The sequence below is a fragment of the Apis dorsata genome, unplaced genomic scaffold, assembly GCF_000469605.1.
Source record: "Apis dorsata unplaced genomic scaffold, Apis dorsata 1.3 scaffold_570, whole genome shotgun sequence".
NCBI lineage: Eukaryota > Metazoa > Arthropoda > Insecta > Hymenoptera > Apidae > Apis > Apis dorsata.
Genome location: NW_006263780.1, coordinates 101,959 through 114,520, shown reverse-complemented (window position 1 = coordinate 114,520; position 12,562 = coordinate 101,959). Strand labels below are relative to the sequence as shown.

The 12,562-nt window shown below is 30.2% G+C and overlaps 2 protein-coding genes and 1 long non-coding RNA gene across 4 annotated transcripts in view; 2 read left to right on the top strand and 1 right to left on the bottom strand.

Annotated features, from left to right (window-relative positions):
• The first annotated feature begins 2,681 nt into the window (after window positions 1-2,681).
• Window positions 2,682-7,091, top strand: LOC102670820 (protein takeout-like). Of its 2 annotated transcripts, none has more exons than XM_006620933.2 (6): window positions 2,682-2,794; window positions 4,399-4,439; window positions 5,532-5,734; window positions 6,068-6,239; window positions 6,365-6,514; window positions 6,764-7,091. In XM_006620933.2, exons 1-6 carry the CDS (start codon window positions 2,769-2,771, stop codon window positions 6,916-6,918), a joined length of 747 nt encoding a protein of 248 aa, XP_006620996.1. In that variant the 5' UTR covers window positions 2,682-2,768; the 3' UTR covers window positions 6,919-7,091. The 2 variants fall into 2 exon arrangements, with proteins under 2 accessions (XP_006620996.1, XP_031368909.1); XM_031513049.1 differs by lacking the exon at window positions 2,682-2,794 and adding an exon at window positions 4,062-4,085.
• Window positions 7,092-7,861: 770 nt separating this feature from the next.
• LOC102670949 (circadian clock-controlled protein-like) overlaps window positions 7,862-12,562 on the bottom strand; it is a 5,337-nt gene continuing 636 nt past the window's right edge. The window contains exons 2-4 of the mRNA XM_006620934.2: window positions 8,713-9,093; window positions 8,415-8,564; window positions 7,862-8,218 (exon numbers count right to left, since the gene is read on the bottom strand). Of these exons, the coding sequence (XP_006620997.1) occupies window positions 8,070-8,218; window positions 8,415-8,564; window positions 8,713-9,093 (680 nt within the window). The 3' untranslated portion in view covers window positions 7,862-8,069. The remainder of the gene's footprint in view (window positions 8,219-8,414; window positions 8,565-8,712; window positions 9,094-12,562) is intronic.
• The window catches only part of LOC116186290, a 23,257-nt gene continuing 21,666 nt past the window's right edge, over window positions 10,972-12,562 (top strand). Inside the window, exons 1-2 of the long non-coding RNA XR_004151254.1 lie at window positions 10,972-10,984; window positions 11,113-11,118. This is a non-coding gene — a long non-coding RNA (uncharacterized LOC116186290). The remainder of the gene's footprint in view (window positions 10,985-11,112; window positions 11,119-12,562) is intronic.

Here is a 12,562-nt window from a genome sequence, read left to right as displayed (position 1 = left end):
ATTAAAAAAAAAAAAAAAAAGAAAGAAAGAAAGAAAAAGAATGAAATCCACATTGGCCGTGTTGCAATTTATCACGAAGTAGATACTTACAAGATACTTACAACTCGAAACGTAGTAATCAAGATCGAATGTTCAACTTTGCTCGCATATTTTGTCACGGATCGAAGGATTTCGATCTTTTACTTTCGCCGTCTCGAAGTAAAAATCGCGGAAATCAGTTTGACCGATCGTTTTCCCTCTTTTTTCTTTTCATCCCCTACCTACGGATCGCAGCGCCAATGCTCGATGGCGGAAGAACGCCGATCTAACGTGGATCGTTTCGTTTCGCAATTAACTTTTTACTCGGTGATTACTATTTCGATCCACCGGTTACCGCCAGTTTTAACGATCACGAGCGGTCATTGTGGAATTTCTTATTTGTTAATAGACCGAGATCAGTATTCGGGCGTCGATGTGGATAATTGCACTGGCATGCGTGCTCTCCTCCACAAAATTCGATTAGGAATCGCTTCGAATCGAATCGAGTTTCTCACAGAGATAATTAAAAAGGATTAAAAGGAAAGGAAATTTTTCAAACTAATTTCAGATAAAAATTAAAATTAATTGTTGATATAGGTAAAAAAATATAATTCTTTAAATGCACGATCGAATTTTCGTTCGATCCAGTGTACAGCACAATGGTAATTGTGCGGAAATCTCTGAGAGATCCATAGAAACGATTAGATCTTTTTGTCAAAGTAGAATTTTGTGAAATTTTTTGCTTCTTTTTTTTAAATTTTCATCGCGTTTCCATCAAATTGGCGAGTTTCGAAGACTTTCCAACACTTTCTTCAAGTAGACTGTAAAATTGCATCAATATTCATACGTAACGTTAAAATTAACAGCACGTAACAATTCAACTGAGAATCGTTCGATTTGCAATGCAAAACGATATTGCTGACACTAGTTGATTTTACGACATCACATGGAAAAATGGGAATTGTGGTGAATTAATATTAACGTGGCTTTTGACGTAGTCTCCTGCGATTTTAAATTTATTTCATACAGTTGAGGAATATAGGAAAAAATGACATAGATAATAAATTGTTTAATTTAATTTTAAAACTATCTCAATATTACATTATTGTATGTAAGCATATTCCTTAAAAAAAAATGTACTCAAAATCTGTACCCTTCTCAAAATAATTAAATATAAGTTAAGTTTAAAAGTATCTCTTAATTTGTAAAAAATAGAGAAAAAAAATATCGATTAATGGCGTTTGAAGTTGTGGCGGGAAAATTGAAAATCGTATTCTTCATTTCTAAATAATTCGAATTTTTTTTTATTTGAAATCATTTTTTAAATTCATTGCACTAGAGATTGAGAATTATTAATATTATTATACTTGCAATTCCCATAAATTTTTTCAAGAACATAAAAGTAATAAATTAAAATTGATTTTTATGAATTTTCCATCTCTTACACGTGTCATAAAATTTGTACAATTTGTCTTTGTAAATTTTCCATGCATTTTCCTCCTTTCTCCTTGCTGTTTCTTTGATCGATTCTCTAATAATTTGCTACATCCCTTGATGAAACTTGTTATTACTCGTTACAGACATTTGCTTCGTTAAAAAACGTTATACAAAATATTATACAATTAAGCAATCTGAATTTGTGTGAATGGCGTAACATTTACTATGATTTACGATTATTTACGAACTTACACGGTTTGTAATTTCACTGGCGCGCACATTTCTCATTTTTACAACTAACGCGTGTAATTGTAAATTCTTTACGTTATAATTCTCATATATTTGTCATTACATAAAGAAATTCTTCGAGGATTCTTGAAAATAAAATAAAATATTTTTTTTCCTTTAATACATGTTTCTAGGCCGTCTTGAAGAATGATTTGCTAATTTATTACGTTTATGTATTAAAAAAAATCTATTTACATTTTAATTTGATTTTATTCTTCTTCTTTTCCATTCAATCAATTCCATTCTTATAATATTCTTTCATAAATGGCGTATTATTATTCATTATCATTCAGCATTTAATTTCAAGATTATTTGTCACGAATAATTTTTTTTCCAGCCAGTCACGTAAATTATTCTTCTTTTATTTCTTCTAGTCAGCAATTTTAAATTCAATTTTTAAATTTAATTCTTATATTTAATTTTTTTATTTGAAGCTTCTTCAAATTTAAACTTCATTTCTGAATTTTTCAATTTAATACTCAAAGATCCTTCGATCGCTAAAATAACTTAAATTTCATACATTCACTTTCAAGCATGCGATATTTAACCAAAAATACTTCAGAATCATTTTCAATATTCACTCGAACGAAATTCTCCAAATTAAAACACGCCAAAACTCGTTTCATCGCCATCTTCGCAATCCACCCCTCCTCCTCCTCCTCCTCTAATTAAATCAAAAACTTCAACTTGCTCCACTTCCACTCCTTCCCTCTAAAATTTCTTTATCTTTTCTATCTCTCTTTTCCATCTCTTTACAGAATTCGAGCAACGAGCGAACGAAATTGGCGAAATTGGCGAAGGAAAAACGGATGGATCGTGGCAAAAGGCGATTCGACGCCAAGTACCACCGTTCTCCAGCCATCGACATCGGCACTATGGACTGGACCAATGACCGACAACTGGCACGAGGTAATCAACATGTCTGATTGCGATAAGGCAATCTTTGCACACCGTTGCTCGGGGATCGTGGGTTTAGATATCATCCCCCCGTCTTTCGATCGGTTAGTCGTCCAGTATCTGCCGCGATGCACGCTCTTCTTCCACGACTTTGGTACGAACGATTTTCTCTTTCTCCTCTCGAGTCCATCCTAGTACAAGTGCAAGTATATCCGTTTCAATTATGATATTATTTGTGGTTCAACGCAATAAGGTGGAAATGTGGTGTTTGTGCGAACAACTGAATCGAATTTTGTTGAAATGATAATGTATTTACATCGAAGAGAGAAGTATCGATGTTAAATTGTGAGCAATGGAAATTATGAGTTAGATCAATAATGATACGATAAAACAGTTTGCATCACTTTTACTCTCTGGAATTGACCTCTTGAAACGATGATGTATCTATCTATCCTGTATGTACAATTTCTGAGTTAAATATTAAAAATGAGGTGTTAAAGAAAATAAAAGATTGTGGAAGTTCAGAAGTTTATTTTTCTTAATCTTGACTTGTTGCGTTGACAGGATAATTTAAATAAATTAGAGGATAGGTTTTTTATATATATATATATGTATGTATAAATTGGTAGTTGAATTTTAGACTGAGAAGCATCAGATATCAAGTGAAACAATCAAAATCTTAATTTTGGAAAATATGTACAAAATAGTTTGTTTTAGAAATCTCTTTTGTTCAAACAATCTATGTTTTTTTACACTTTTCTAAATATTTCAAGTATCAATCAACTGTCTATCTTGATTTGTGTTGACAGAGGATAGATTTTTCTATACATAAGTTGATGATAGTTTTTACACTTTTCTGAATATTTCAAGTATCAATTATCTACGCAATTCCATTAACGAACGTCACCGGTCAGAGATATATTATGCAGAAACAAAAGTAATATAAATACACAATTTACAAAGATACAAAACACGGAAGAAATAAAGTTTCACAAGCCGCGGATCGAATATGTTTGCGGTTTAGAAATGCAATAATGATGTAATAATGCTATATTTCATTTACATTAAATTTAATTTTAATTCGTTCAAATCGATAATAATACTCTGATAGATTACCATTTGAATAAATTATCGTACTACATAGAATCTTTAAATTGATTGAAATTGTTTATTCTTAACAATCCTTTTAATATTTCCTTCTAATTCTATTTTGATTTATAAATAATTAATAATTACATTATTTATAATTAATCGTTATAATTAGAATTTTTCAAATTGTACATTAAGAATGTTTTAATAACATAATATGTATAGCCTTGATTTGTTTTTAATAAGTTTTTTTTATTAACATTTTATTAACATCCACTTAAATATGCATCTATCGTATAATCGATCGATTTAAATGCAAAATTTCTTATTAAACGTTGATACGAGAACACAAACATGTAATTATTCTTCATTATTTAAAATTATTAAGATCAAATTTTAATAATATTTAAACAAAAATTTTTTTTTTTTTTATATTATATAATGATATTTATATCTTAAGATTTTTCTTCCTTCAATGTTCAAAAAATGGAAAATAATTTTCTTATAATTAATATATAAACAAACGTTATTAAATTTAAAAAAAAATGTTGTTTTATCGTTCCTTGTCGTTAATTGAGATAGATCAAGGTTAAAAATTATATTTCTTTCTACAAATACTTAATAATGCGATCAACTGATGTTTTTCTACGTTTTTTCTTTTTTTTCTAGCCTAATGGCACTTCTAGTTCCTGTAATCTTCGCCGTTTTACGTAAGTATTTCTTTATAATATCATCGTCTTTAATCTTTAATAATTAATTTTATTTTAAAAAATAGAAGGATCTCTATATTGATTATATATTATTAAGATATTTTTATATCATTATATATTTTCTATATTCATTCGTTTGAATGGCAAGTGGCAATAAAATTATAGCAGATTATAAATTATGTTATCCATCTTTTTTTTTAACAAAATTATTCACGAATAATCTTAAAATAGATTCTATTCTTTATCTGTTAAAAATTCCTTCCATTTTTAGCATTAAACCATTTATTTTTATTTCGAATTGATTACGTATTACAAGCTAATTTTGACGTCGGTCAAATGAATTAATCTCGAGAGTTTGTTATCACAGACAGAGATCTTCGTGAAAAGATTTTTGAGAATCGATTGCAAAATTTCGATTTAGTAGCGATTCTTCGAGAAAAATAGAAGTATGTCGCGTGCATTTTAAACATGGTTTCGACATTGTATCGTGCCACTTTTCAAAGAGGAGAGGGCCACGACCTTAAACTCGTTCGATGCAAGATCGCCAATCCGATGCACTATTTTTTCACAAATCGATTGAATGGAATTCGTGAAAATTTGAATTTCGAAAAAATTAAATAATGTAAATATTTTAAAAAATAATCAAATTCCGAATCACGTGCTTGAAATTCTATCTATTATCTTTTTTAATTAAAAATACGTGAATAATATCAATATTATTAATCAAAATTGTATTTCTCGAATTTTTCTACATTTTACGATATCGTTTGTGATTATCTTCATGCTTCGAAAATCAAGAAAATTTCCATTAAAAAACGAATCATTAACTTGCAATTTTACTAATTTACCATAGAAATTAATAAAAAAATTCATCGTTCAAAATAGTATCAACTTCAACAAAATATTATTATTCATCTCTTTTCTCATCCTCCTCCTCTATAATTTTTTAATTTCCCTAGATTTCCTTAATTTCCTTCTTGTGCTCCAAATCCATCTCTCGAATTCTCCCTTTTTCACTTTCAATTTCCTTTTTATCTGTCCAACCAACCAAAGAAACGGATAATTAGTCAATTAAACAATTGAATGGCACAGCGTCGTACATAAAACCGTGCAAGAAGAGAGATCCGGACATAAACGAGTGCATCACGAGATCGATCGATCAGCTTCGCGACAAATTATCGGCTGGAATACCGGAATTCGAGGCGCCACCCATCGAGCCCCTGTACCTCAAGCAAATTCGCCTGTCCAGGGGACCGGTTGGAGCAAGACTTGACGTCAATCTCACGGATTTGCGGGTAAATTTGTGGAATGAGATCGTTCCACATTGATCGACATTACTCTTTTTTATAATTTGAAAAAATATCTAAATATATTTACTCTCACAATATTGCCCACAAGTATTTCGAAACGCGAGAGAATAATAAAATCGATATATAATGGGATCGACTAAAGAATTTTTCTTAAATATTGGAAAAAAGGGAACTAATAAAGGATTAATAAAAAAAAGATCGTGTTACGATTGATTGATAAGTTTTTTCGTGGAAAAAAATTTGGATTTCTGGAGCAATAAATGAGATACGATAATGTGACATTTCCTGATATTTTCTTGTATTATTTTTATTTTACAGGTGTTCGGTCCATCCACATTCAAAGTTCGAGATCTCAAAGCGGATGTCGAGAACGTGGTCTTCACTTTCAAGGTCAACTTTGAGAAACTCCATTTCCAAGGGAAGTATCAGATCGACGCGAGGGTGCTTTTGCTCAAGCTGACGGGGGAGGGAAACATCACTGGAACCTTTAGTAAATAAATTTCTTTTTTTCTTTTTTTTCTAAACCGATTTAACGGTTTTTAGAGTTTTCTATTTTTTTTTTTGCTCCTAATGAATATTTAATTTTTCACCTCCGTTTTTTTTTTTTTTTTTAAGCCGACTATGATTCAGACGTCGTTTTACGGGCGCGCAAAGTGTACAGAGACAATGATATCTATCTCAACTTTGAAAGAATGAAAGTAAAGATCAGGATTGGCAAAGCACACTTGCATCTTAGTAATTTGTTCGGCGGTGACACTGTTCTTGGTAAGTTAATTATAATTTTTCGAATAATCTTCTTTTTTTTTTTTTTTAATAATAAGTTAGATTCTCAATAAATTAGAAAATAAGTTAGAAAATCTCGTATCTATTTTATTTTAAACTATAATTCAAATTATAGTTTAAAATAAAAATGATAATCGCAATTGAATTGTGAAATTTGATTGAAAGATTAATAGTTAATGTATAATTTCATTCATTTCTTTCTTTCTTTTTTTTTTTTTTTTTTTTTTTAAGCTGCAGCCACCCATGATCTGTTGAACAACAACAATGCATTATTCTTGGACGAGATCACTCCAGTATTGGAAACATCCTTGGCGGATCTTTTCACAAACGTGGCCAACAAGATCACAAAATCTTTCACGTACAAAGAACTGTTTCCAGATGATTGAATCTTCCTTCCATTCATCCTTATCTTCGTCTTGTAAAAATTTGTACAGTTGCATTTTCTATTAATTTTTCAAACGGGTTTTCATAATTAACATATAATCATACGTATACTTAAATTTTGTACAATCGAAGGGAAGATTTTAAATTATAATATGTATAAAATTTGTTAAGACAATTTTAGCAATTTGTTAATTTTATAATTAAAAGAATAATATTTATATATATATAAAGAGAGAGAGAGAATTAAATGTACAATATATTTTGTACATAAAGTTTGTAAAATTATTTGGTGTTTTGAATATAGTATGAAAATAGAATGTACATTTCTATGTAATATTATAATAAAAATGAAATAAGATTTATTGAAACATTTATTCAATTTATAATTAAAACTATTATTAAACCTGATTGGAATATAATCATGACAAAATTACAAATATAGTTGATTATTTTCTAGCTTTTAAAATCATACTTTTTCGTGTAAAAAATAGATAAATAATTATTGTCAATCATTTAATCACTGTCAATCATTAATCACAAATTTTCCTTTTTAATAATTTTAAATGAAAAAAATTTACAATAAAAACATTTTTCCCATAAGATATAAAAATATGAAAAATTTAAGAATACTAAGTTAATTATTATAAAAATTAATATATGATTACACAACAATAAAAATAATTAAAGCGAGAATTATCTATCCATTTTTAATTTATCATTATAATACTATTGTAATGATCAATCATACTATGATGCATTTTAATATATATACCATGTATCAAAACTATTAAAAATAGATCTACTATCATTATCATAACGATTTAATTACTTATAAGTACGAGAAAAATCGAAAAAGAAGATTTTCTTTTTTTCAACACGTTTCTATTCAATTTCTTTTCTTTTCTTTTTTATTTTCAACATCGAGCAATTGTATACAACACGAAGTTTCAAAGTTTAATTATTCTTTACTGTTTTTAACACGAAAAATTTCTCATTCCTCGCAATCATTTATCATTTTTAATCCACTATTCAATTATATACAATATATTTCATCTGTGTGAAATATCACGATATTATTGCACTAATTTATTATCTCTCCTTAACGAAACGTGTCGAACTCATAATTAAACTTCTTGCATCTTAATCTAACAGACTAGGGAAGCAATTCTTGTTTCGTGAGAACGCTCAACGCTCTCGCGACCAATGCTCTGCTCACGGTCGCCGCTGTGTCCTCGATAATAGGACTGGCTATGTCCAGGACTAATCGTGGATTCGAGTTGAAGAATGTTGCCGCGGCCTCGGCTGGAAAGGAAGAAATTCAATGGGGAGAAGAGCGAGAAAAGATTGGGCAAAATAATTAAAGCAAAAGCCTTTTCACAAACGTGTGAAATTGTTTGTTGAATTTTTTTGAAAGAAAAGATCAATCGAAACTGGAAGAAGAACTATCATAATATTTTTAAGATTAATATCAGAAGAAAAAAAATTCGATCGAACTTACCCGCTGCACTATGATTGGGAGGTGCTTTCAATTCGATGTTTCCATTTTCAACCCGAATTTTCGTCACCAACTTGTCGATCTCGATCTTTTGCACCCCCTTCGCGTCCGTCACTTCCTTGCCCTGTGCCTGCACGTCCACCTTCGTGTCAGCTTCGTGCCGGAAGAAAAGAGGATCAAATTAGAAGAAACACTCTCTATTTATCTATTTCCTTACATCAAGCACCCCTTTATATTCTTTCTTTTACCACTACGATTTCGTTCTCTGTCCACATAACATAAGGATAAAAATTTCACTCACTGAAATTCCCTCTGAAGTTACCAGCCCCGTTCAACGGAAGCAGTAGCAGCCTTCCCTGAACGTCGTAGTTGCCGTTCATGTGCACGTGCGGCAGTCGAACCTTGATGTTCACCGACAGATCGTTCGGGTTCGCCTTCAAATCGTCGATCGCGAAATTCGTTGCGCCATAAACGCGGATCTGGCTCATGTTCGCCTTGATCTTCAACGTCTCCAGGTTTCTGTCCACCGTCAACGAGGGTAGGAAAAGCGGGTCCAGGGCGGGCAGCTTCAAGGAGGGGATACCGTTGGCCAGGTAAGGGGTTATGGCGTTCAATTGTTGGAGCACGCACACGTTGTATTGTATCAAGTCGTTCGTTCGTGGACACGGCCTTACACCAGGCGCTGGGAACAAGAAAAGTTTTTTATGAACGGGAAAGATTGAAAAGGGAGGAATTTTTTTTTTTTCTTTTAAAATACTTCTTGTAAAATTAATATTAATATGGGGTCAGTTCGTAAGTTTTTACGAATGGAAAAGATTTTTTTCTTTTAAAATATGTAAAATTAATATTAATACGTCAAAACGTATTTGTAATTTCGTTTTTATGAATGGAAAAGATTGAAAATTTGGAGAAACTTTTTTTTTTCTTTTAAAATACAAAATTAATATTAATATGGAGTCAGAACATTCGTAAGTTCATTTTTATGAATGGAAAAGATTGAAAATTTGGAAAGGAACTTTTTTTCTTTTAAAACATGTAAAATTAATATTAATAAAGGGTTAGAACATTGTAATTTCATTTTTACTAATGGAAAAGATTGAAAATTTGGGAAGGAACTTTTTTTCTTTTGAAACACGTAAAATTAATATTAATATGAGGTTAGAACATTCATAAGTTCATTTTTATGAATGGGAAAGATTGAAAATTTGGGAAGGAACTTTTTTTCTTTTAAAACACATAAAATTAATATTAATACGGAGTCAGAACGTGTTTGTAAGTTCGTAAAGAGAAATATTGAAATATTTGTAAGTATAATAGTAATTGGAATGGAAGGAGAACTGGAAGGGAACAGAGGAAGAAACTATCGAGGTTTCTCTCCCTATCGAGTTTCGCAAAGTTTCTAAAAGATTGGAATTTTCGTTCGAGTTACCAAAGTTCCCTCATTAGCAAAACTTCCTTTTACCTTGCGAAAGGGGTCCTGTGGCATTTCGATCCAACCAGTGAAAACCACACTGCTCGCGTGTTTCTCTAAAGCCTATAATTATTTTAGCTGCACTCGGTTTCAACAATTTGAATGACCTGCTTTCCTTTGCTTAAACGACCAGTTAAATATCTAACAAAATTAATCTTTCTATTTTACGTTTGTTTTATTATACTAAACGTTTTATTGTAGTAATTACTTATTCATTAAGTCGTATCATTAAGTCGTAATATTCTTTTTAATTCAAACTCGTAAATTATTCGCAATAAAATAATTTTGAGATTATATTTTTTACATTTCCTCTATTTTATAATGTATATTCTCTTTCTTGTACCATAATTTTATACTTCTACTTTTTCTTATCTACACATACACCAAATTCAATTTCAAACGTTCCACAGAATCCAGAAATTTATCACGGAAAATTTAATTTTTTTCGTGTAAAAATCTATCAAAATTTTTACATTTTTTTTTAGTGAAAAGTTGGCTACCTATACGTACACATATGTGCATAAAAATCGCGAAACGGAAATCGGCGAACGAGATCAACGTACCAGATCGAAGCGTTGGGTTACTGAACGATCAACGATGATGATTAAAGAGTCACGGTAGAGCGGTTTTTTTTCTGGTTGGAGGCCAAATCTAAAATCGAAAGTGGATACACGCTCGATAGAAAGTGAAATTACGCTCGTTTTTTTTGCGACCGTAAAGGAATAAATTCTCGGGGATCATCAAGAAGAGAGCACACGTGTTTGAGAAAGGATCCGTGCAATGATCGATAAATCATATCCTATAGCTGAGAAAAGTGGATCTATTCGAGATACGAAGGAGAATCGTTATTTGAGTTTCTTATTCGAAATTTTAAAGGATTGATTGATGAACGAGAGATGAAAGTCGAAGTGTTGTTGAAAGATGATAATGATTTTAATTTGAAGTGTAGAAAAATTGATAGAAGAGGGATGGAAGTCGAGGTGTTCATTCAGAGATGACAATGATTTTGATTTGGAGTGTAGAAAAATTGATAGAAGAGGGAGGAAAGTCGAAGTGTTGTTGAGAGATGATAATGATAATGATTGGAAGAGTAGAAGAATGTGTGGAATTTGTGGAAAGTATATATGTAAATACTTGAAGAATGCAAGTGGCATGCAGATAAACAAAATATCCAATTCTTTAATTTAATTTAATATTTTCTTTACTAATAATAATAATAATAATTTAAAGGATAAAGTAGATTTATATTTCATTTCTAAATAATTGCAAAGTTACTTTTATTATTACGTGAAAAAATTCTTCCTTTGTGAAAGATTTGAAGTTGATTCAATGTTTGATCAATATCGAGTTATCAAGAATAAATTTAATAAAAGAAAAAAAATTCAAAAATTATTAATTATTCGTAAAATATTTGTCATCTAAGTTTTCTATGGTGTACTAAGATTGATTAGAAACCCAATATGGCAAGATGTCAGTAAAGTGTCAGGTTAGCAGCACCTGAGCTTGATTTAAACTATTATGGATCAACGTTACGTTTCAATCTTCTTTTTCTTCGATCGATTTACATAATTGATTTTTGTTTTTTAATGTAACGCCATTATGAAATCGAATCGAGGGATAGTTGATTCGATATTTCGTCATTATCCTTCCTCCTATTTAAATCATACATCATTTGTATTGGCGTTGAAGAAATTGATTTATATGCAATCTGATAAATTATTATTTCTTAATTCTAGTGACTTTTTTTTAAACTTATTATTAATAGTTGAATAAAAATATATAATTCAAACGTGAAAGGAATTCTAATACGAGCTCGATTCCATTTTCTGATTCCCTTTCCCTATGGAAATGGATCGATTCCATTCACCTTAAAAACGACTCTTGAAACCTCTCGATACGTTCGTTGCGTCATATTTTATACAATGTGTCTTTTAAGGTGTCAAGCTTACGCGAGATTGAAAGTTCTTTGACCTATGAATTTTTCAAATATAATTTTTCCCTCAATTTTGCTACACCTTTTTTTCTTCAAATATTTCAACAAAAGGAATTGAAAACAATCCTTGCCAATATTCTTATTTCACAATAATACAGGAAGTGTTTAATAATCTTAAAATCTTTGATTTTCCTTTGATAAATGAATATTTTCTTTAACATTATCCATTATTTTTATAATTAATTATCCATTATTTTCAAAGATTATATCTTGAACCTATGAGAATATCTTGCGAAATCGAAGAGAATTATTTTTATCATGAGAAAGAGAGAGAAAATTCTTCTAATCGTTCCATTCATTCTATAATTTATTAAAAAAAACAAAGAATCATACAAATTATCATCTCACTTAATCTTCTCTCTATCCTTTCAAAAGGAAAAAAATTTCTACAGAAGTACGCAACACAGATCAAGATCAAAAAATAAAATATCTCGAGAGAAATTTGAAAATCCTGAAAAAATTAACTGAGCAAACTTGACGACAATTTAATCTCATCCTCTTCCTATTATTCGAAAAAAAAAAAAAACATTCCAAAATATACATCTCAAAAGAAGTTGAAAAAAAGAAATGAAACTACACAATACACTGCTCGACTTAACAACACTTAATCCCCTTAATCCTCTTCTTAAAAAAAAAAAGAGAAAAATCCAATGGAAAAAATTGGAAAAAACGCGACACACGTGGATG